This window comes from Magnolia sinica, chromosome 3 (genome assembly GCF_029962835.1).
Source record: "Magnolia sinica isolate HGM2019 chromosome 3, MsV1, whole genome shotgun sequence".
In the NCBI taxonomy this organism is placed as follows: Eukaryota; Viridiplantae; Streptophyta; class Magnoliopsida; order Magnoliales; family Magnoliaceae; genus Magnolia; species Magnolia sinica.
Window position 1 is genome coordinate 23,360,210 of NC_080575.1, and position 23,159 is coordinate 23,383,368.

The following is a 23,159-nucleotide window of genomic DNA, read 5'->3' on the forward strand; positions in this document are numbered from 1 at the left end:
ATGGACGGTGAGTTCAAACCTCCGTGGGTTGCACCGAATCCACCCCAAAACCAGTCAATTCCTACTGATTTTTCGAGCTGAAACCAATGGACGACGTGGATTCCTGTGAAAAGTCCAGGAATGGGCCCCACCATCATCGCAGCGTCGGTTTGGCGTCCGCGTAGCGTCTTCCGCTGGCCGTTTTTGCGAAGGTTTGTGGGCCCCGTACGTCACGCGTACGGCCGATCTGACCCGTCCATCGTGTAGAGGGCTTCGAGAGCTTCAAAACCATGTTGATATTCTTCGCCCATGCGTACACACGTGTGCGGTGCAGAGGCCACAAACAGGCCGTCTTGTGACGTTCAAAACTGTTTTTTTTGAGATTTCTTCTGTGGGCTGCGCTAATGGACCTTCAAAACTACCCATTCTTGACTGAAATTTCGTCCTGAATCCAATGGACGGGGTAGATTTTCCAGAAAATGCCTCTGTGGGGCCCACCGATCACGGCTGTGAAAATTTGTACTCCGAGTCCTTCTACGACTCTGCCACCGACCTCAGCCATCCAGCAGCTATAAAATGGGAGTTTTGGACGTGGGAAAGGTATTCAGAACCATTCAGAACCATTCAGAACCAGGGGATTCCAGATCTGGAGCAAGGAAGAGAAGAAAGAGAAGAAAGAGAAGAAAGAAGAGAGAGATCGATTGGTTTGGTGTCTAATTTTTATGAATTTTATTTAATATTTTTCATGGATTTTATGGGTCACTAATCTCTCAGCTAGGGCTGAGATGAAGCCCCTAATTTGATTATCTCTTGTATTGGTTGATTTACTTTGAATTTCAATTAATTTGTTTCTTTCTTTAAGTGGGCTTTATGGGTTTAAATTCTATACTTCTCCATCTATGAACTTGACCCAAGTATATATATGGATGTTGTTTGGATGCTTATTATAGGTGCTTGTATCTGATCAGGAACAGGTTTCCTATAGAGGAAGAAACAGGATGCTTTAATGAATTGTACATCCCTTATGCCCGACCAAGGATATGGGATATGTCATTCATGGCATTGCTTAAAGGAATTAGACAGTCTGTATGCCCGATTAAGGACACAGATTGTGCTTTCTCTATTTAAGTGGTATCAATCTAGATCAAGGTGAATCAACAGACAAAACAAGGGTTAGGATAATTAGGGGTGGATTCGAAAGTCCTAGTGCTCTCTCTCTGATTGAATTTTCTTCCCTGTTCTTAATTAATTATTTTTCATAAAATTGTGCTTAGTAATTCATTCCATTATTTGTTGGATTAGTTAAGGAGAATCATAGATTTGAATTGTGACGACCAGTCCTCGTGGGAACGATCTCGTAATACGTACCGTATCTACATCTGATTCGTATACTTGCGAGTTTAAAAATCATTTAAATCATGTTGGTTTAAATAAAACATCGAGTTTTTGGCGCCGTTGCCGGGGACTGTTTCGTTCCAAATTGGATTTAGGATTCTCTCTTATCATAATTCATAGTCTTAGGTTTTTTTACTAACTTTAGGTTAAATTTTTTTTTTTTAGAAACTAACCTATTTCCTGTTTTGTAGGGACCTGACATAAACTACTACTTTGGTAATCTCTTTCCAATTTTTCTATTTTTTTTCTAATTTCTATTTTTAGAATTAAGGTTATATTTTTTCAGAAAGTTTCTATTTCCAGGCTATTTTATTTATTTTTAGAAATTTTCCCTTTTTAGAAACTAACTTAGCTTTTATTTTCTAAGATTACAAACTTTTTTTTTTTTTTTAGAAATTAACCGTTGCTTAGGATTTTTTCTAGCATTATTTTAGTAAATTTAATTTATTTTTGTTTTCTTTTTGTTTATAGGAATTAAGGAAGGAAGCTGCTAAATAACATTGTCTTCAAAAGGAGGAGCTCTTCTTCAGACATCAATCATCTCCTTTTCTGGGTTCTTTCTTCCCATTCTCATTTACATAATTTTAACTTGTTTTAGAATCTCACAGTTTATGCTAGGACGTAGATCTCTGGATTTAGAACTAGCACCGTTTGATCCTGAGATTGAAAGAACAATTCGTGAAAGATTGAGAAATAATTCTGTTGAAATGGCGAATGAGACTGAAGTTAAAGCTCTCAAAGATTATTCAGCTCCTGTCCAATTTAATGCGCCTTCATGCATAGTGTTGCCAACCACTACGGCAGCACACTTTGAACTTAAACCTGGAGTCATACAATTGTTGCCATCCTTTTATGGATTGGACAAAGAGGACCCATATCATCATGTGAAAGAATTCTTAAACATTTGCTCCACCTTTAAGTTCCAAAACTTCTCAGACGATTCGATCCGCCTACGCTTGTTTCCTTTTTCTTTGAAGGATAAGGCGAAAGCATGGTTGAATTCTCTAGAAGTTGGATCTATCACTACATGGGACCAACTGTCTAAGAAGTTCTTAAACAAGTTCTTCCCCGTTCACAAAACCAATGCCCTCCGTAGAGAAATCACTAACTTCACACAAAAAGAGGGCGAGCACTTTCATGAATGTTGGGAAAGATGGAAGGACTTGCTTCTTAAATGTCCTCACCATGGTTTTGAGAAGTGGCAACAAGTTCAATACTTCTATGACGGTCTGACACCACAGAACCGTCGCATGGTTGATGCCACCAGTGGAGGGTCATTCATGACCAAAAGTGATGTCGAAGCGTGGAACTTCTTTGAAACTTTGTGCGAAAATTCCCAGCAATGGGATTATTCAAATAGAGGTGATAGAAGTCCCCAACAACAAAAGAGAGGTGGTATATATGAGATAGGAGTCATACCAGAGCTAAGTGCCAAGCTTGATAACCTGACAAAGAAAGTTGATGCTCTGGTATTGAATAATGGACCACCACAAACAGCTCAAGTCGAGGCATATGCCACATGTTCTAGTCCTGCCCATCCTATGCAGTCTTGTCCATCTGGTGCAGCATTCCCAGAACTTCTCTCTGAACAAGTTCATGCTATGAACACTTTTCAAAAATCAGGGAATGATCCTTACTCGAACACATACAACCCAGGGTGGGCTAGACATCCAAATTTCTCTTGGGTAATAGGACCACAACAAGGAGGACCATCTGGAAATCCTCCCATGCAACCGCACCTCCAAGTTGGCAGCAGTCAACATCATCAACAGTTTCCACAATCTCTACATCTGCCTACACAATCAAGGAAACCATCACTTGAGGAGACACTCCATCTTTTCATGCAGTGTTCTCTCCAATTCCAAATACACACCCAACAAACCTTTTTGGCCAACCAGCAAAGCTTACATGCAAATGCACAATCCATTGCCAAGCTGGAAGTACAAATGGGTCAACTAGCTGCCACATTGAGTGAGAGAGAGAAGAGCAAGTTCCCTAGCCAACCCGAGGCTAATCCAAAGGGACAAGATGAGATTGGCTCTAATTCCAACCAAGGGCAATATCATGAATAAAGCCAAATCGATCACTACCCTTAGATCAGGCAAGCAGATTGATAAAAGAATAGAGATGCCTGGGGATGAATCAAATTCTAAAACAGAAGATCAAGATGAAGCAGAGAGCCATACCAATGCATCCGAAGTCCAAAAGCTCTCTGACTCTCCAAGAGCCACGAATGTGCCACCTTATGTGCCCAAAGCACCCTTTCCTCAACGTCTGGCACCAATAAAGAAAAGAAATAACTTTGATGAAGTCTTGGATGTGTTTCAAAAAGTGCAAGTCAACATCCCGTTGCTTGACGCTATCAAGCAAGTCCCTGCTTACGCTAAGTTTCTTAAAGATTTATGCACTCAAAAGCGTAAGCAGAATGTTCATAAGAAAGTCTTCCTTGCAGAGCGCTCAGCTCCATGATTCAACATAACACCCCTCCTAAATTTAGGGATCCAGGAGCTCCCACCATTTCTTGCGGCATAGGAGATCATAAGATCGGGAAGGCATTACTTGATTTAGGGGCGAGTGTCAATTTGTTACCATATTCGGTTTATGAGCAGCTAGGACTTAGTGAGTTGAAACCGACTAAGGTAACATTACAACTAGCCGATAGATCTGTCAAGGTGCCCGGGGTGTTATTGAAGATGTGTTAATCCAGGTTGATAAATTTTATTTTCCAGTGGATTTCATAGTTATAGATACTCAGCCTGTCCAGAATCTTCATAGTCAGATCCCAGTCATTTTGGGTCGTCCATTTTTGGCCACATCTAATGCTATTATCAATTGCAGGAATGGAGTTATGAAATTGTCCTTTGGTAACATGAATATTAAACTCAATGTTTTTAATGCAGAACAACAACCCTCCGATTTGGATGACATATTTGAAGTGGACATGATCGAGAGCCTTGTGCAGGACTCCTTCCGTACATCTTTTGAAGATCCTCTTGAGACCTGCTTAGCACAATCGGGCATGAATTTTGACATTGATAGTCCCATCCATGAAGTCAATGCATTGCTCGACTTTACTCCTATATTGGAGACTGAAAAATGGAGAGCGAAAGTGGAACCTCTTCATCCCTCTGAGACTCTTCCTGACAGCACAATTTGTAACTCTGAGAAGACAAAGGCGAGCAGTCTGCTTAATGTTCTTAGAGCATATAAGGCAGCAGCAATTGAACGGAAGATAATGGAAATACAGGGAGTATGCCCCACGATATGTATGGATCATGCTGTGGAAATGTCGCGTGAAATGCAAAGGAAGCGTGATCCTAACATGGAAGAAGTCGTTCGAGCAGAAGTCCTTAAATTATTTGACGACAGTGTCAGTTACCTCATTTCAGATGGCACAGTTCATGAGAACTCACATCACTTGTCTGGGATTGGTTAATCAAGATGTTGAGGTAATTTCTTTGGCGGACCCTGGTTATAAAGATTATTTCATTCATGGTCCGTTCTTGTCTGGCTGAAGACGTTAAACTTAGCGCTCATGGGAGGCAACCCAGCCTTTTGCTTTATTGTATTGCTTGTTATTTCATTCATTTTCATTATTTTCTTAGTTAGTTACTTCAATGTTTGTGGGTAACATTACTGCAAACCCTCACGAGACTACAACTCGTCCACTAGGGGTAACCTAGGGGTTTAAAGGCTTGTTGCATGCGCTAAATGCAATCGAGAGCACCTGCGAAAGTGGTATAGGTAGGCTCTTCTTTTATTTTTCTTTTTGTTATTTTTTTTCTTCTGTTGATTTCTCTCTTGCGCTAACTCATTTTTCCGTTGAAATTCTTCGCAAACTTTGAGAAAGCTTCTTGATTCTCCGTCCAGGTACTATCTTTTCCTCATTCCTCTTTTATTATTCGTTGTCCCATGTGCATCGCATGATTATTTCTTTTACATTGAGGACAATGTAGATTTTAGGTTAGGGGTGGAAGATTAGGTTACCTAATCAGTATTTTCTTGGTTTTGAGCAAAATTTTTGAAAATTTTAAAATTTTTTCTGAAATTTCTATTGAACTCAAAGTGATTTTGAAGGATAGTTGTGATTTTACCATTATAAGATACATGATGTTGGTAACTAATGACTCTTGGATTCGGCCATCTGCTTGATTTCACAGTCCATTTTGAATTGTTAATCCATGATTAGAGGTTGTAAACATTGATTGAGTCATGATTTCACATATCACATCTCGCTTACACATTAAGCTTTCGGTTCGATAACTGAATGATTAACTTGGTAAAAAGAAGAATTAAAAGGCTAAGTCACATAATCTTCACCATAGGTTTGCTCCCTATAGGTGTAGATTTGATTCTCCATAGTTGACTTAAAAAAAAAAAAAAATGAGGCGACGAGTTTTCGCCATAGGTTTGCTCCCTATAGGTATAAATTTGATTCCCCTCATTTGCGTTACTGCTCAAAAAGAAAATCAAAGGCTGGTAAAATGAAAAGTTAATCTGTGAGATAAGTGTTGGTTTCAAGCTTGGTTGTCACGAATTACCAATGATATCATGAGATTGAAAATTGGATCTCTTAATGTTTGTAAGTCGAGATTACACTTTACATTCATGGAGCTCGATGTTCAGAATTGTTCCAATTAATGGATTAATAGTTTGAAATTAATTATGAAATCTGTTGAGAGCTAGATTTCAGGAGAAAATTCTACTTACCATTCATGAATCTTAGAATTTTCACATCTCAGCTATCTGTTCACAAGTCACTTGAGTTTACAGGAATCGTCTTTTATTTCTAAAATTATTTTTCGCATGTTTTGCTCGGGACTAGCAAAATGCTGGTTGGGGGTTCTGATCAGGGTCAAATATTGCATATCAGACCCCAGTAATTGCCTGATTTTACGTACATGATAAGGTTTAATGCCATATTTTAATTGTATTTTTGTTACAGGATGAAGTGAAGAGCGTTAATTGAAAATTGATGTTAAAGGCTGGATTTCATGATCCAAAGTCTCCAGGGCACAGGATGGACTCCAGAGAACCAATAATGAAGATTTTACATGCCTGGGATCTGAGGAAAGCAAGCCAAAGGGGCCGAAAAGGGTCCAGAATGCAAGATCACATGGTTCCCGCTATCCGATCAGTTCGAAACTTAATACATGGGATGAGGGCCGTAAATTAACCGTACATATTAAATTTCATCCATTAAAGATCTCGGGAAGTGAGCCAACTGACAAATCAGCCCGTTAATCTCCAATTTGGGGCCCACCTGATATTTGGAACTGCTTCAAACTTGGTGTTGACGGTTGAAATTATATGACAAAGAAGATGGACGGATTGGATTTCTCGAAATCATCACATTGGACCCCACATTGAGTGACATGTGCATGGTGCACATGTGCACTGACCGAGCACCGAACGGGCTTGCGTCGGGTCAGCAGCGCTGACCCGACTACGTCTTTGAAAAGGAAACCTCCGTTTCCAGCGTCCGCGGCAGCCGACCGTTGTCGTCGGTTGTGGGGCCCACCTATTGTCCAAATGGACAATCCAAACCGTCCATCCGCTTCCTGAGGTCGATATCGTCATCGCCTAGATGTCCGTTTGGTTCCATACATATGTACGGACGTTGATCGCTGAAAAAACGTAAAATGGACGGTGAGTTCAAAACTCCGTGGGTTGCACCGAATCCACCCCAAAACCAGTCAATTCCTACTGATTTTTCGAGCTGAAACCAATGGACGACGTGGATTCCTGTGAAAAGTCCAGGAATGGGCCCCACCATCATCGCAGCGTCGGTTTGGCGTCCGCGTAGCGTCTTCCGCTGGCCGTTTTTGCGAAGGTTTGTGGGCCCCGTACGTCACGCGTACGGCCGATCTGACCCGTCCATCGTGTAGAGGGCTTCGAGAGCTTCAAAACCATGTTGATATTCTTCGCCCATGCATACACACGTGTGCGGTGCAGAGGCCACAAACAGGCCGTCTTGTGACGTTCAAAACTGTTTTTTTTGAGATTTCTTCTGTGGGCCGCGCTAATGGACCTTCAAAACTACCCATTCTTGACTGAAATTTCGTCCTGAATCCAATGGACGGGGTAGATTTTCCAGAAAATGCCTCTGTGGGGCCCACCGATCACGGCTGCGAAAATTTGTACTCCGAGTCCTTCTACGACTCTGCCACCGACCTCAGCCATCCAGCAGCTATAAAATGGGAGTTTTGGACGTGGGAAAGGTATTCAGAACCATTCAGAACCAGGGGATTCCAGATCTGGAGCAAGGAAGAGAAGAAAGAGAAGAAAGAGAAGAAAGAAGAGAGAGATCGATTGGTTTGGTGTCTAATTTTTATGAATTTTATTTAATATTTTTCATGGATTTTATGGGTCACTAATCTCTCAGCTAGGGCTGAGATGAAGCCCCTAATTTGATTATCTCTTGTATTGGTTGATTTACTTTGAATTTCAATTAATTTGTTTCTTTCTTTAAGTGGGCTTTATGGGTTTAAATTCTATACTTCTCCATCTATGAACTTGACCCAAGTATATATATGGATGTTGTTTGGATGCTTATTATAGGTGCTTGTGTCTGATCAGGAACAGGTTTCCTATAGAGGAAGAAACAGGATGCTTTAATGAATTGTACATCCCTTATGCCCGACCAAGGATATGGGATATGTCATTCATGGCATTGCTTAAAGGAATTAGACAGTCTGTATGCCCGATTAAGGACACAGATTGTGCTTTCTCTATTTAAGTGGTATCAATCTAGATCAAGGTGAATCAACAGACAAAACAAGGGTTAGGATAATTAGGGGTGGATTCGAAACTCCTAGTGCTCTCTCTCTGATTGAATTTTCTTCCCTGTTCTTAATTAATTATTTTTCATAAAATTGTGCTTAGTAATTCATTCCATTATTTGTTGGATTAGTTAAGGAGAATCATAGATTTGAATTGTGACGACCAGTCCTCGTGGGAACAATCTCGTAATACGTACCGTATCTACATCTGATTCGTATACTTGCGAGTTTAAAAATCATTTAAATCATGTTGGTTTAAATAAAACATCGAGTTAAGAAGACTAAGTGTAGTCCATGCCTATCCAAATATCATATGATTCACACTACAGCAAAGAGTGGTCCACTTAAAACTAGACAATCCTTTGATCGCAAGGATGGTAGCAATAGGCAGATCCACATCTAAAGTGGCACCTTGGTTGACTGAAGTAGTACCAGAAACGATAGTGAGGCCCACAAACTGAATGGACGACATGAATTGTAGTGTTAGAAATGGCAACGGGGCCCACAGTGATGCATGCCACCCATGTAATAGGAAACACAGATTAAGTACCAATGGCTTCAATATCTACCTTGCCTTTGAAGAGACGTCACCAAGTTTTATGGGTCCCATCATGATGTATATGTTGTATCCACACCATCCATCCATTTGGAGATTTCTGTTTTATGGCATGAGCTAAAGAATGAGGTGAGTTTAAAGCTCAAGTGGACCCCACCACAGATAACAATGTGGACAGTGATGCCCACCATTAAAAACTTCTTAGGACCCCATGATATTTATTTGAGATTCAACCAGTTCCTAAGTTCGCAAAGATAGGGTCGACGAGGAAAAATGAATATCAACTTGATCAAAAATTTGTCTAGCCCTCAAGAAGTTTTCAATGGTAGACGTTCAATCCCCACATATTTTTTGTGAAGTGGTCCACCAATTGATTTAGATCTACCACATTTTTGGGCTAATGCGATAAAATAATTTGGAAAAGTGGCTAGGCAGTGTGGATAAGTTGCATACATCATAGTGGGGCTCATAATCCCTCCAATAGTGACCTCGTGGCTAGCATTCTCAGTAGACAATTTTTGTATAGTACTAGGTTTGCTGAACCATTGAGCAGAATCCAACTTCCCTTCAATGGAAATGTTTGAAAATTTAAAAACAATAAAAATGATATGTTTCCTAAATTAAAAATAAAAATAAAAAACCTAAAATTGAAAATGAAATGTTATATTTCACTCCATTTACATTATGCAAATAATTAATACTATTTACATTACATTTACGGTGAAAATATGAAAACAAACTGGTCCTCAATTTTTGTGGGTGTGCCTTCATCTAAGAGAGACATCCTAAATGAATGGATTGGATGGAATATAAACACCTTGGTGGGCTTCGCACACAAGTAATGGTGGTAGTTGGCCATTTTTTATGTAATTCCCACATGCAACCCCATGTGCATTTTACTAGTAACTTTACTAACCTCTGTAATTTAATCACCATTAGAAAAGAATCATATCTAAAACATGATTTACATGGATTCAATTGATCCAATGTGAATTGTCCATTTAGCCTAGTAAACTCTTTATTTCTTTAGACATTCCAACTATTAGATCAATGGCATGACATCTAGAGTCGTGTCTCAAACTTAGAAAATCATAAATCATGAGGTGGAACTAGCATTTTGGTGCATATAAAGATCACATTTATCTATGCACATATACACATACTCCAATGCACCATTTATGATAATTCAATTTCAAACATTCCACATGTGCATGTTGTTCATCCCCATTACCGTCATTCCTTTTAAGAGCCAATCAAAATAGGTTTTGTGTAATTTGTATAAATCTGTATGGTGTATTTAGAGATTTGAAAAGATTTCTTGGCAAACAATAGTTAGGACATATCAAACAGTGTCGCGTCAATGTTTGAGAAGCCGATGAAGCAGCAATCGTGAAGAAATTGGTACAATACAGATGACAAAGGGAGAAACAGAGAAAGTCAAATAGTGACGAATGGTTATGATAACTGTCAGAATGCAGGAAGGATCCAAATGGCCAGATTAAAGCTATAAGTAGAAGAGGAATGCAAAAGGAAGATTTCGTCTAATACCAACCCAATCAAACCAAACATTACCTTTGAATTATCATTTCAATTAACATTTTATAGTGTAATCATTTACTTTTTCTGTGTAATTTATATAAATTCATATGATGTATTTGGAGATTTGAAAAGATTTCTTAGCAAATAATAGTTGGGACGTATCAGACAGTGTCGCATCAATGTTTGAGAAGTCGATGAAGCAGTAATCGTGAAGAAATTGGTACAATACAAATGACAAAGAGAGAAACAGAGAAAGTCAAATAGTAACGAATGATTATGATAATTGTCAGAATGTAGGAAGGATCCAAATGGCCGGATTAAAGCTATAAGTAGAAGAGGAATGCAAGAGGAAGATTTCGTCTAATACCAACCCAATCAAACCAAACATTACCTTTGAATTATCATTTCAATTAACATTTTATAGTGTAATCATTTACTTTTTCTGTGTAATTTATATAAATCCATATGGTGTATTTGGAGATTTGAAAAGATTTCTTAGCAAACAACAGTTGGGATGTATCAGACAGTGTCGCGTCAATGTTTGAGAAGCCGATGAAGCAGCAATCGTGAAGAAATTGGACAATACAGATGACAAAGAGAGAAACAGAGAAAGTCAAATAGTGACGAATGGTTATGATAACTGTCAGAATGTAGGAAGGATCCAAATGGCCGGATTAAAGCTATAAGTAAAAGAGGAATGCAAGAGGAAGATTTCGTCTAATACCAACCCAATCAAGCCAAACATTACCTTTGAATTATCATTTCAATTAACATTTTGTAATGTAATCATTTACTTTTTATGTCAGGCAAATTACATTTCTTAGTGTAATTCTTTACTTTTAACTCGCTGTTTACATTTCGTATTGTAATCCATAGCGTTAATTAAGTAGCTGGTATTTTTATCTGTAATTTGAGTTTACGTTCACATACTAAATTCAGTTATTTATTCAGAAATGTGTTTTGCAGCTATTCTTACGGCTGACTATAAGAATTCCTTTCTCATCTTTTTTATTTGTATCGAAAAGTCCTTTCGTATGGAAGGTAAAAGTGCAACTCATCATTAGACGTCAAACCCCACACTCAGAATATCCCCTGATCTTGTTTACACATTGAGTAAATGGCTGAATAGGTGGCCAACTCTTCAAATCTTGGTCATACATTATGTGTCTGCCTATGTTTGTGCTTGGGGTCATAATTGTTCAGTTTGAATTGAGCTGCAATTTCAATTCTGACACGCCCATACATGTACAACCGAAAATAGAACCACACAACACATGCATGCTTGTATCAATCTTCAAGTATTAAAATACATGGCAGCGTTAAATTGTACACATAGACATATATAAACATAAGACTAATTAATTTTTAAATTTTCTCAATGTACCACAATCTATTTTATTCATGTTTGGGAGTATTTGAGTAACAAAGGTAAATAACCAGCTAACCTTAACAACACGATAAAATTTGTCCTAAGAAGGCTTTTTCTGAAATCCAAGTAAGTTGAGCCTCCTATCCTAAATATTATGTTGGGTCAGGCCAAAGGCTCATAAGAGCCTTGCATCTGAATCATGTTTTTAGGTTAGCCAACTTTCAAGTTAGTAAGGGCCCCTGGGTGGTGTGATTTTCATGGTGGGCCCTGAAGTTGAGCCTGGACCTAATGGACAGTCCAAATCTTTGATGTGACCCTTCATGTGTGTCCGTGCAAAAGGGACGGTTGGATCATTTCCTTTCTCGCATGTCTAAATTGGATGCAAAACTGTAATCAAATCACTATCATACTGATATCACATGTGAGTCCACTGAATATATTAATTTAGTTTAAGGTGGGGCAGTATTAAATATTTAGAACCATCCAATCAAACGGTATATTATCTGCTTGTTGGACCAAAGAAAAGAACGACATTTTTTTTTCCCCTTCAAATAAAGTTTTTGTGTGGCTGATTGAATGACTAAGCATCCCTTCAACGGGTCCACAGTAGTGGGCCACTTCTCAATGAAACGATGCATGGGTCGGAGATGGACGCGGATTGCTTGGTGGTCCCAACAATAGACCGCGCTCCAGCAAACGATCACATCATGTTTTAAAGGCATTCTAATTCCACTCGGTAGTGGGAACCGTACACATCCACGCCCAGGTGAGATCTGAACCATCCAACAGGTGAGCTACACTTATTAGATCTTCTAACATAAAAATCAGGCCATTTTACACCTCAGATTTGCCACAGTATATTAAAACAAACAAATGGCTGAGAATAATTATAACCTTTAATTTAAAACTTTTTATTTTTAATTTAAATTTTTTAACACACTCACATACGCATACACATACAACCCAGGCACTTACACCATAGTTGGATTTCACCACCTATGGATACTCGAACCATGACCGGATGTTGAAACTCCTGGGAGTCTACGACCTGAGCAAGATTAAGGATCCCTCGGATATAGGAAAAACATGCCTTTGATATTTGCACGCGTACCGCGTGTCGATTTATATGGTCCTACACGCGTGTGGAATTAGCACGCCTGCATGTTTTAAGTCCACATGATTCATCTCCGTAGGTAGCACATGCGTAGAAATGAAAGCGGCCCGGCTGGTGATCTCCACGATAGATGGCCCAAAAATCAAACCGGCACGACGTCTAGTCAGCTGGATATTTCTGGACGCGGATTTCGTCGTACGGACGCGGATTTCCTGCGAAAGCCTTTCGCAGGAAGTTCCTGCACTGGTAACCCAGGTGAGGCCCACTGTGATGTTTGTGAGAAATCCTCCCCGTCCATCCGTTTTTTGAGTGCGTTTTAGGATGCGAGGCCAAAAATGAACCGTATCCAATACTCAAATGGGCCGAAAACGGGGTAATTGAATGCCCACAGTTGAAATATTCGTGGGCCAATAGAAGCTTTGAATCATGCTAATATTTGTTTTTCCAGTTCATCCCAGTAGGAATGACGTTATTAACGGTATGGATGGCATGTGAACATCACCGTCGAACCCAGGGAAGTTTCAGCGGTAGGAATTTCCCTAAACACCTTTTCCTTTAGTACGGCCCACTTGAATCTTGGATCCTTCTCAATTTTGGTCTTCTCTCATAAAATGAGTTCACAAAACATACGGAGGGAGCGGATTTCTCACAAACATCACAGTGGGCCCCACCTGGGTTCCCAGCGCAGGAACTTCCTGCGAAAGGCTTTTGCAGGAAATCCGCGTCCTCGTCGTACCCCTGCTCGTCTCCAGTTGGGAACCGACAGGATCTTTGAGTGGCCACTCTCATATATATATATATATATATATATATATATATATATATATATATATATAATCCACCCTATCCATTAGTTTTTTAAAATCATTTTACACTATGAGATTATAAATGAGGCACATCCAAGGCTTAAGTGGACTACACAACGGAGATTAAATTCTTATGGTTGAAAACTTTCGTAGCTTCTTAGGCGCCACAGTAGTTTTGAATGTATCTAATATTTGTGTTAGTCTCTTCGTTCAAGTTTACATAACTTTATGAATAAGTTGAATATAATATAAACATCACTGTAGGCTGTAGTTTCCACCGTTAGAAAACAAATATCACCGCTGCTTCCTGTGGTGTGTGGTGTGGAGCACCTGAGACTTGAACTGATATTTGTGTTTTCCATTTTCCAAGTTTACGTAAATTTTATGAATAAGTTGATGGAAAATAAACATCATCACCGGTTCCTGTGGCGTCGTGTACTTGGATAAGGTATTTGTGTTTTCTCTTCGTCCAAGGCTATTATAACTTTATGAATAAGGTGGATGGAAAATAAACATTGGTTGTAGTAAATTTTCAACGGTGAGAATCATTATCATCACTGCTTCCTTTGGCGTGGTGCACTTTAGACTTGTATCTACCTCATTTTTGGTATTACGTACTAAAATGATACGTAAAAATTGATGGACGGTGTGGATAATACCCATACATCACGGTAGCACCTCAAATCTCCTGCCCGTTCCCAGCTGGAGACGGGCGGGGATAGCACGCAATCCGCGTCCGATATTTCTAAGGTTGACGTTGATGGTCGTCCTTTCCACATGCCACGTGTATGGTGGATGAGTGCCAACCACATGCTCACGTTCCATGAGTCCGAGGAAAAAGCCCACGCTGCTCGAGATCAGCTTGTAAGAACCTCACTCGGGGACACCAAGCTCAGATGTGAGGTTGGACTCTCAATGGGCAATCTCCACCGTTCACATGCCACATCTAAAAGATCAGGCCGATCTTGGACCGCTGCTAAGTATCTTAACCGTTCTTTTCTTTTTTATCCTCGTGGCCCACCATAAGTTCATATCAGCCTGTTTTTAGGCACGCTGACTCAACGCAGTGGGATCTCACGCCGAATGGCCTCGATCGCGCACGCGTACGACACGAGTGCGCTTATTATACCGAAAGGGTATGGAGTTGTTGGATACTTTGGTTGAGCACAACGCTTGATACGCGGGCACCCAGAAATTATACACATTTTGTACCTTGATTCAAATAATACGGACTAAATTGTGGGACCCACTGTCTCAGATTTGTTGAAAAATCCTAAACTCTGATTAGTTGAAGTAGGAAACTGAGTATTTTTAAGTAACCGTTCAATTAATGTCCACCAATCGGACAGTTTGATAATAAAAGAAGCTATCGTTTTGGTATATATACATCTAAAATGATTAATAACCTAATTTAGACAGCTCAGTTTTAATTAATTCTGTCCCAAAACAGCAATGTCTAAGTACCTGTGCATCCACTACCATACTCTACCAGTGTACCAAGGTCTTTCTCAAAGGGAAGAACTAAGAAGGGCATTTGTGTCATTTTAAGAAAAACGATGCCAATTTCCGAAGCTGGTGGTACAACTGCAATTAAAACAAAAACGAGGGCCATTCGTGAACCCATTATTTTAAAGCAGAAAATCCGTATCGCTGAACGGTTTCACGACTCAACGCTTTCTCTATAAATATCCTTTACCTGCCCTCACGTTCGTCATTTCCCAACCGTCTCTCTCATCTGCTTTCTCTCTCCTAGGGTTAGGGTTTCCTTTCTTCAGTCCTTTCTTTCGTTCTTTGGTGGTAGCGATGGCCCAGGAGAATGTCGATCTCCAGAACGGCGGAGCCGAGAACGGGAGCTCCAAGGCCGTGATCTTCTCCTCTCTCAAGCCCCAGCTGTGTGTCCCAGCTCCCAAGGCCGCTGATGCTGTCCAGTTCTACAAGACGGCCTTCGGAGCTGAGGAACTGAAGCGTTCTGTCCACCCAAAGAGGAAGGCGGAACAAGAGCTCCCTCTCATCGTCAGCGCTGAACTCAAGCTCGGTCCCTCCGTTTTCATTGTCTGCGACATCACTGACGAAAGGTAACCTTCCATCTCCCTCCCTCCCTCTCCCTTACTTCCTACGATGTCATTTTCTCAAGTTCTTTATGCGATTACAGTAGGTTCCACCTTCCGTACATTCCGGACTTCCATCGATGTTGTCCGTACGTTTATCTTCCTTGCAAAATGCTGGAGCAGATAAACGATGCAGATCACGCATGCAAGAAATGCTGCGACCTGTAAACGCCATTTGTACCATACGTTATCTTGTATTCGTCTCTAAAATATGAGTTACCACACCATATTTCGACTTCTGGTAATGCAATCTTGAAAATAAAGGGTTGTATCTATGAATCTTTGTGGGTCTTGATTTCAGAATCCCTTCATAGTACCTACTCTCTCTCTCTCTCTAATTTTAAAGCTACTTTTCTAATTTTGCCCGTTGACGTGATAGCTTCAGGCCGACTGACGGAACGGGCGTGACCTTCTGCCTAGAGACCGACGACGTTGACGTCGCCGTTAAGAAGGCCGTCAGTGCTGGCGCGGTGGTGGAGGCAGAGCCTGCTGAGGACGAGGGCGCGTGCTGCGGTGCGCGTGCAGGGAAGGTGAAGGACCCCTTCGGATACGTCTGGGCCATCAGCACTCCTGCGAAGAAAGACGCTGCTGACGTGGATGCTTAATAGCCCTTGGATGTTGTTGGCGCTTTTTTCTATTTTGCTGCTTTTCTGAAAAAAAAAAAAGGACTGATGGTAACCTAGTTTGGTCTATGTAGTGAAAGATATACGGTCGCCTTATGGTGACCGGGAGCCCAGGTAATTACGGTTGTAAATTTTGAAGACTTTCATTGACTAACCGACAGCTGGCGTATGCTTTTAATCGTAACCCTTCTCTTCATCCTCTTTGGGAATGGGATTGGGACGTATTACTACTATGTTTTCATCTTGCAGTATTCATTTGCTTTTTTTGAGATTTGTGTGATATCATGCGTCAGGGTAGTCGTGCCGCTCGTGATGCCCTCCTATCCACACCATTAATGCGGTGCCACGTGTCGATCTGAAATTCAAGGATCTGTTTACGAAGTTATTTATGATCCTTGGGTTTATGACACTGGTACATGCCTTGTTGAATTGTGATATGAGATTTCTCAACTTGAAGATGCTTGCTAGATTCCCGCCAACAGTATCATGTTGTGGCCGGATAGATGTGCTTGCGACAATACTTCATACGGGCTGGATTTCATGTTATTGGATAAATACATTTTGTGTTCCTGAGCCGCTCAGGATCCTACCATGTGTTATCCCCATTTGGGTCCACGTGTTAGATGGTCCGGTGATATTAAAAAATTGGAATCTAATATGTGTGCGGTTATGATGGTTGGACCAATTCATTTTGTGGATATGTGATATAAAATATAAGCTGTTTTTATTATTTTGGTGAGTGTGATGTGTTAGTTTATAGGAACCTCGATGCGAGAATAAATGCATGGCATTCTGTCATAGGTGGAGCTAGTGGTCCGTTGGCTACACGAAAAGGATGGGTGGCTGTCTGCCCTGATAAAATGTTCAAGGTTGGAAGTTGATGTTCTTATCTTCGAGATATCTCTGGCATGGTTCATCCAGGGGCAGACAAGGAGTGTGGTCCCTGCTTTCTCAAGTGGAAAGTCAGTTGGATGGACGGTTAAAAGTGGATGAGGTCCAGCTCGTCCATCAGGTGCGCCACCGGTACGGTTAAAAGCGCAGGTGGGTTATACTGGACGTCCAAGTGCATGTTCGCTCCGCGGGCCCCATGCCTAAAAATGAGATGGATCCAAGTCTCGGGTGGACCTCACCAGTCAAACTTTTAGGGGCTACAAGTCTTGGATCAGGGGGGGATATTTTTGTTTTCCAGGTCTGGGTGACTTAATCAACGGAAGGTCGGATGACAAGTAAACATTATTACAGTGGGCCCTAAGAAGTTTTCATTGGTAGGTGTTGAATCACCACTGTTTTTCAGTGGAGTGGTCCACCTGAGATTTTGATGTCTCGTTTGGGGCTCAATGTATGGATGGACGTCATGGATAAAACACGTATTACCATGGTGGGGCCCACTAAGCACGGTCCAGTAGGACGCGGATTAGCCACTGAACCCTGTAGTAGCAAGTCTTGCTACTGAATTGATGTTATGTGGCTCCACATTGATGTATGTGTTGTGTCTAACTTGGAGAGATCTTTTCAGGGCATTTCCAAAGAATGAGGCAGATCCAAAGCTCAAGGGCCTGTTTAGATTCGTGTATTGTATTGTATTGTATTGTATTGTAATGTATTCGAGTGTTGTTCATGTAAACAATGAACGGTTTTCATAATACATCCAAATTAGGGCGAGACGAATCCGTGTTTGGATTGGAGGTATTATGGAGAATGGTAAACAATATTTTATAGATTGAATTTTATCACCATTCCATCATAATTTGGCGGCTACACGCTCGCCCCGACACCAGCCAATGGATGGTGGTCGTTGCTATTTGGACCCCACCATGATGTATGTATTTCATCCATTCCAGAAATATGTTTTTATACATCATTTTACGATCTGAATCCAAAAATGAGATATATCCAAATCTCTGGTGGACCACATTACAGGAAACAGTGTTGAATGAGGGTCGACCATTAAAAACATGTTGGGGGCCATAATGTTTTCGATCAAGCTGATATTTCTTTGTTCTCTTCATCTGGGTCTGTATGACCTAATTAATAGATTGGATGTCAAATAAACAGTATGGTGGGCCATAGGAGGATTTTAATGGTTGATATCCAATCACTATTGTTTTCATGTGGTGTGATCCACCTGATATATATGTCCCTCTCATTTTTGGGATGAAGCAATAAATTGATATGTAAAAATTGATGAACGGAATGGATGAAACACATACATCATCAGTGGGGCCCACACAGCACTAACCACCAGCCATGGAGCTGGTGTCAGGGGGAGTAGCCAATCCGTTCCCTGATTTAGCACCACTGCACTGTGAAATCAACGTGACAATCAGCCCCATTGTAGATTACCAGCGGCAGACCGAGATTGCCACACCTGTGATATGTGGACCCATGTGTAATCGTTAAGTCATCCACGCCCTAGAAAACAAAATGTGTTGCACAAAAACAAAAGTAGAAAACATATATTATAATTTTTTGTAAATTAAAAAAAAAACATATCATTAAAATAAGGAGATGATATTCGAACACCAGCAGCAAAGAGAAGAATATAAAGAAATTAAAAACATAAATAAAAAAAATAGACACGAATATTACAAATGCGTCAGATGTCATCCATCTCCAAAAAAAGAAAATAACAATAACAAAATTAGAAAGCCTACTTCGAAATTATATATAAAATTCAAAAATAAAAATAAAAATTATTCACTTGAGATGATATTGAACGTTCCAGGAAAAGAAGAAAAAAAAAAAAACCTAAAAAAACGAATATTACAAATGAGACGTCCTTAACTACATACTGTGAAACAGTCCTCCAATTCGTCTTTAATTACAAACGCAAAAAATCTATCCGCTGCAACAGACATTCAAGTAAACACCCGTAAACAATATGAGGACACCAAGCACTAAACCAACAATCGTACGATCTAGGTGTGGTTCGTTTCCTGGACCATCCGGAAACACTCTTTCCTCATTGCCATCTTGCACACCATTGTCACCAATTACAGTTGGCTCTCTGGGTGCAGCTACACTTGTCCCATTATCCATCGTCGTGGTAGAAGTTGATGCATGAACAATCCGAATTTCAACTGTTTCAGCTGCTACTCTACCGATAGCGGAGGCTTGAATAATATGGTAAACCATGAACATGTATGTGAATAAATATGATTGTAAGATATGTAAACCAACATGGAAAATTGATTTCTTATAATGTACAGTGACGTTGTTAAAGATTCATCTAACCTTGTGTTGATTCCATGCAAGCATGTCATCTTCATAAATTGTGAATGACTTATGTCTGCATCCATTGAATCCATGAACCTAAGCATTACACTCTTCCCACGTCTTGTATATGCCCGGTATTCTTCCCTTAAACACTACGTAAAACCTCCTCTTCATTTTTTCTGCAATTGGTAAACATATAGTTTCTCAGCTCAAAATTTGAGTGATGAAATTATAAGAAAAATTGAGGATATTGATTATGCTACCTATGTTAAAGTCTATATGTTATATCATTAAGGTCAAAAGTTTACCACTATACAAATAGATTCAACGACCTCCGATTCAGTAATTTTATGTCAACATAACCAATGAAAAGAAACTTATACAAGATTTGCCGAAAGTGATGCTGGGAATCAGTAAATTATAATGAAGAAGAACATATCGGATATAATCCAAATCTGTGAAGGTTATCTGTATATAGAAAATGAATTTCAAACTTGTGTATGTGTATTCTTCCTATATTCGGAATCAAAAACGTAATGCCTCCTGTGAAAATTATCTGTTACTAATACCCGATTGCATTAACTACATCAATCTAAAACAAAAGCATGTACGAATATCAGCTAAAACAGAAACCATAACTGCCCAGCCAAGAAAAAAAATCTTATTGCTACAAAAGCATGTAGCAATAACCTGCTGACACTTGTGATTAAATAATGCAGTCATTGGAATGAGAGGCTGATCAAGACAGCAATAGATGCCTGCTAAAACAGAAACGATACCTACCCATGCAAACAAAAAAGGTTGATCAACCACACCATTAACAAATCATCCAAAGTTTAAATGACCCGACATAACTCAGGCCTTTCAAATAGCGCCCTCAATTATCAAAATTATCTGTCGATTATAATGCAAGTGAAGAGTGTATCAGTTTATAATTAAATATTCATATTAAGCAATGTAAGAGGCCATCAAATGCAACTTCTGTATATCCAACCTCTCGCAAACACAACAAATCAGACTCATATTTATCACAGCTGGTGTAGCGAACTTCTTTTCTCCCACGCGATAGAACGACATGAAGCTGATATTTCAGTCATCAGTCTTCCTTTCTCGAGAAGGGAAATACAATGCAGTGCCATCATTCGGCTGTAATGACGAGAGGCACAATACCGCGATTTCGAATTTCTGGTAATGGATTGAAATCGTGTGCATGAGATACCGTCCGTTATACGCTCCAATCTAAACGCTGTGTAATTGAAATATTCGGGAATATTCACTTCTAATATAATACAGAACCCTCTTATACGCGAATCCAAACAGGCCCTAAGCGGACCCACTCTTGAAAACAGTGGGGATTACTCCGACCACCGTTGAAGCCTTTCTATGGCTAACCATGATGTTTATTTGAGATGCATCCTGTCTACAAGTTGAAATGGTATAAGGGAAAACAAAAATATCAATCTTGATCGGGAAGTTTTCAATGGTAGCTTTTAATTCCTTCTGTTTTTTGTGGTGGGTCAACTTTAGCTTTGGATCGAACTCATTCTTTTGCTCATGCCTTCAAATGTTCTCTCCAAATTGATGGATGGTGTGGATACAACACATACATCATAGTGGGGCCCACAGAACGTGGTGACCGCATGTTCAGTGGCTAATCCACGTCCCGTCCAGTAGCAACCTCGCCACGAACGCGGATTACCTACTGAAACGGTGAGTAGTTGAGTAGCGAGACTTGCTACTGAAGTGACGTCACCGAGTTCTATGGGCCCCACCATGATGTAGTTCTATGGGCCCCACCATGATGTATCAATCCACATCCGGTCGTACAATTTTCATGTGTCGTCTAATCTATTCAGCTAACGTGCCCCGCAGGAGATGAAGGGACGCCTTGAAAATCTGAGATTTAGGTGTGATTTTACAGTGCTTATTGCGGTGCGGCCTATCAGAATCTTCGATTGGACTAATATTTATGATCCATGGTCAAAATGCAGTGGCACACCTGATGGACGGCATCGATCTGATCTGTGCGCATTTGGCGCTGAGGTAGTCCAAATCACGCCCCTCCATGTGTCCACACGCGGACTAGCTAGCCTAGTCCAACGGACGGAAGCTCGAGTCCAAAACGTAATAATAGATGAGAAAATCGAGAGAACTCATCGTTATTCGTGATTACATTGGACTCGTAGATAATCCATGTCATCACTCCAGACCACCAATCCAAATGTATTTTGTTGTATTTGGACTTGTAGATAATCCGTATTTCGTTGGCTGCCTTGAATAGAAAATTGCACTGATTGGTGATAAGTGGAATAAAGCAGAAAAAATGGATGCAAAAGATTCTGTAGAATTTTAATAGGTCTAATCAGGGATGTTTAAGTACTATGAAGCAGATTTGGATACAGACAATGCCAGTAGCGAAGTCGCTATTTAACGGGGCTCCTTGGGCTGGCCCATAGCTATACATGTGTTTTATTCGTGTCATTTTGAACAATTATTTTAGGGTATAAAATGAAAATTGAGGCAGATTCAAATCTTAGGTTAAACATATTTAAAACAAAAAAAAAGTGGGAAAGTGGTGATTGGACGGACCTTCTTTGGTGTCCACCCGACCAACATTGAGACTGACAGACTTGTCGGGGGCTTATGAAGTCTACCGTGATGTATATGCTTCATCCGTTGTTTATCTATTTTTAAAAATCATTTTAGGCCCCGAAAGGACACCCATTGTACTCAAAAGTGGACCACATTACAGGAATTAGTAGAGATTGAGCTCTTACTTCAAAGCTTTTTAGTGCCTGTTTGGCTAGGCCGATCCCATGAGATTTGGTGGGATGGAATGATTTTTAAGGTTATGATGGTGGTGTCAGTGTTTGTTTGTTGATCCCATGGCTTTGGGATAGCCCATGGGATATCCAGCAGGGTGTTTGGATGGTCACAAATGGATAACTTTGCATCTCCACTGCTTCTCTTGGTGTGCCCCACTCATTGCTTTATAGCTGCCTCAAAACATCTTCATGGTTGAATGAAGGTAGGTGAAAATGATGGAGGGAGTAGATATCTCATTGATATCTTGGTGGGCCCTATACAAGGGTGAAAACTTATATCTCGGGATTGGTGGCATCCAGGCACTGTTTACAAGCGCGCGTGGAATGGTTTTTATCCCACCGTCCCAAACAGAAAATGGGATGGGATGTTAAACAGTATAACCCATGGGATCTGTCTTAATCCCATATCCAGTGCCCGGCCAAACACGCCCTTAGGGCCCACCTTGATGTTTATTTGCCACATAACTTGTTCACATTTATAAAGGGAAAATATAAATATCAGCTTGATTAAAAACTTTTGTGGCCCTCTATTAGGTTTTAACAATAAGCTTTCAATCTTGCTTCCTGTGGGGTGGTCCACTTTGAGCCTTCAATATGCCTCCTTTACGGTTCCGTCCCATGAAACGATCTCTTAAAATGGATGGATGGTAGGGATAAAACATATATATTGAGGTGGGCCCCACAAAGCACCTAATAGGATTGTCCATCTCTAGCTAGGTCTTGGTGGGGGTAGTCCCTAAATGTCATTATTAGAAACTATATAGGATCCATTATAATGTTTGTTTGACATCTAGCTTGTTGATTAGGTCACACTAACTTGGACGAAGGAAAAACACAAATGTAAGCT

At 40.3% G+C, this 23,159-nt stretch overlaps 1 protein-coding gene and 1 non-coding gene across 2 annotated transcripts; one reads left to right on the top strand and one right to left on the bottom strand.

Moving 5' to 3' along the window:
* Window positions 1–2,459: 2,459 nt before the first annotated feature.
* On the bottom strand, window positions 2,460–2,566 carry LOC131241617 (small nucleolar RNA R71). The gene has a single exon (XR_009169177.1). It is a non-coding gene; the product is annotated as a small nucleolar RNA R71 (small nucleolar RNA).
* A 12,676-nt stretch (window positions 2,567–15,242) lies between these two features.
* Window positions 15,243–16,467, top strand: LOC131239703 (uncharacterized protein At5g48480-like). Its single transcript, XM_058237538.1, has 2 exons — window positions 15,243–15,615; window positions 16,028–16,467. The coding sequence occupies exons 1-2, from the start codon at window positions 15,344–15,346 to the stop codon at window positions 16,251–16,253; spliced, it is 498 nt and encodes a 165-aa protein (XP_058093521.1). The 5' UTR covers window positions 15,243–15,343; the 3' UTR covers window positions 16,254–16,467.
* Window positions 16,468–23,159: the final 6,692 nt, after the last annotated feature.

Bases quoted from the DNA above. Each gene is read 5' to 3' on its own strand.
- LOC131239703 (XM_058237538.1), top strand. From the start codon at position 15,344: ATGGCCCAGGAGAATGTCGATCTCCAGAACGGCGGAGCCGAGAACGGG. The intron at 15,616-16,027 runs GTAACCTTCCAT...TTGACGTGATAG, and splicing joins TGCGACATCACTGACGAAAG to CTTCAGGCCGACTGACGGAA.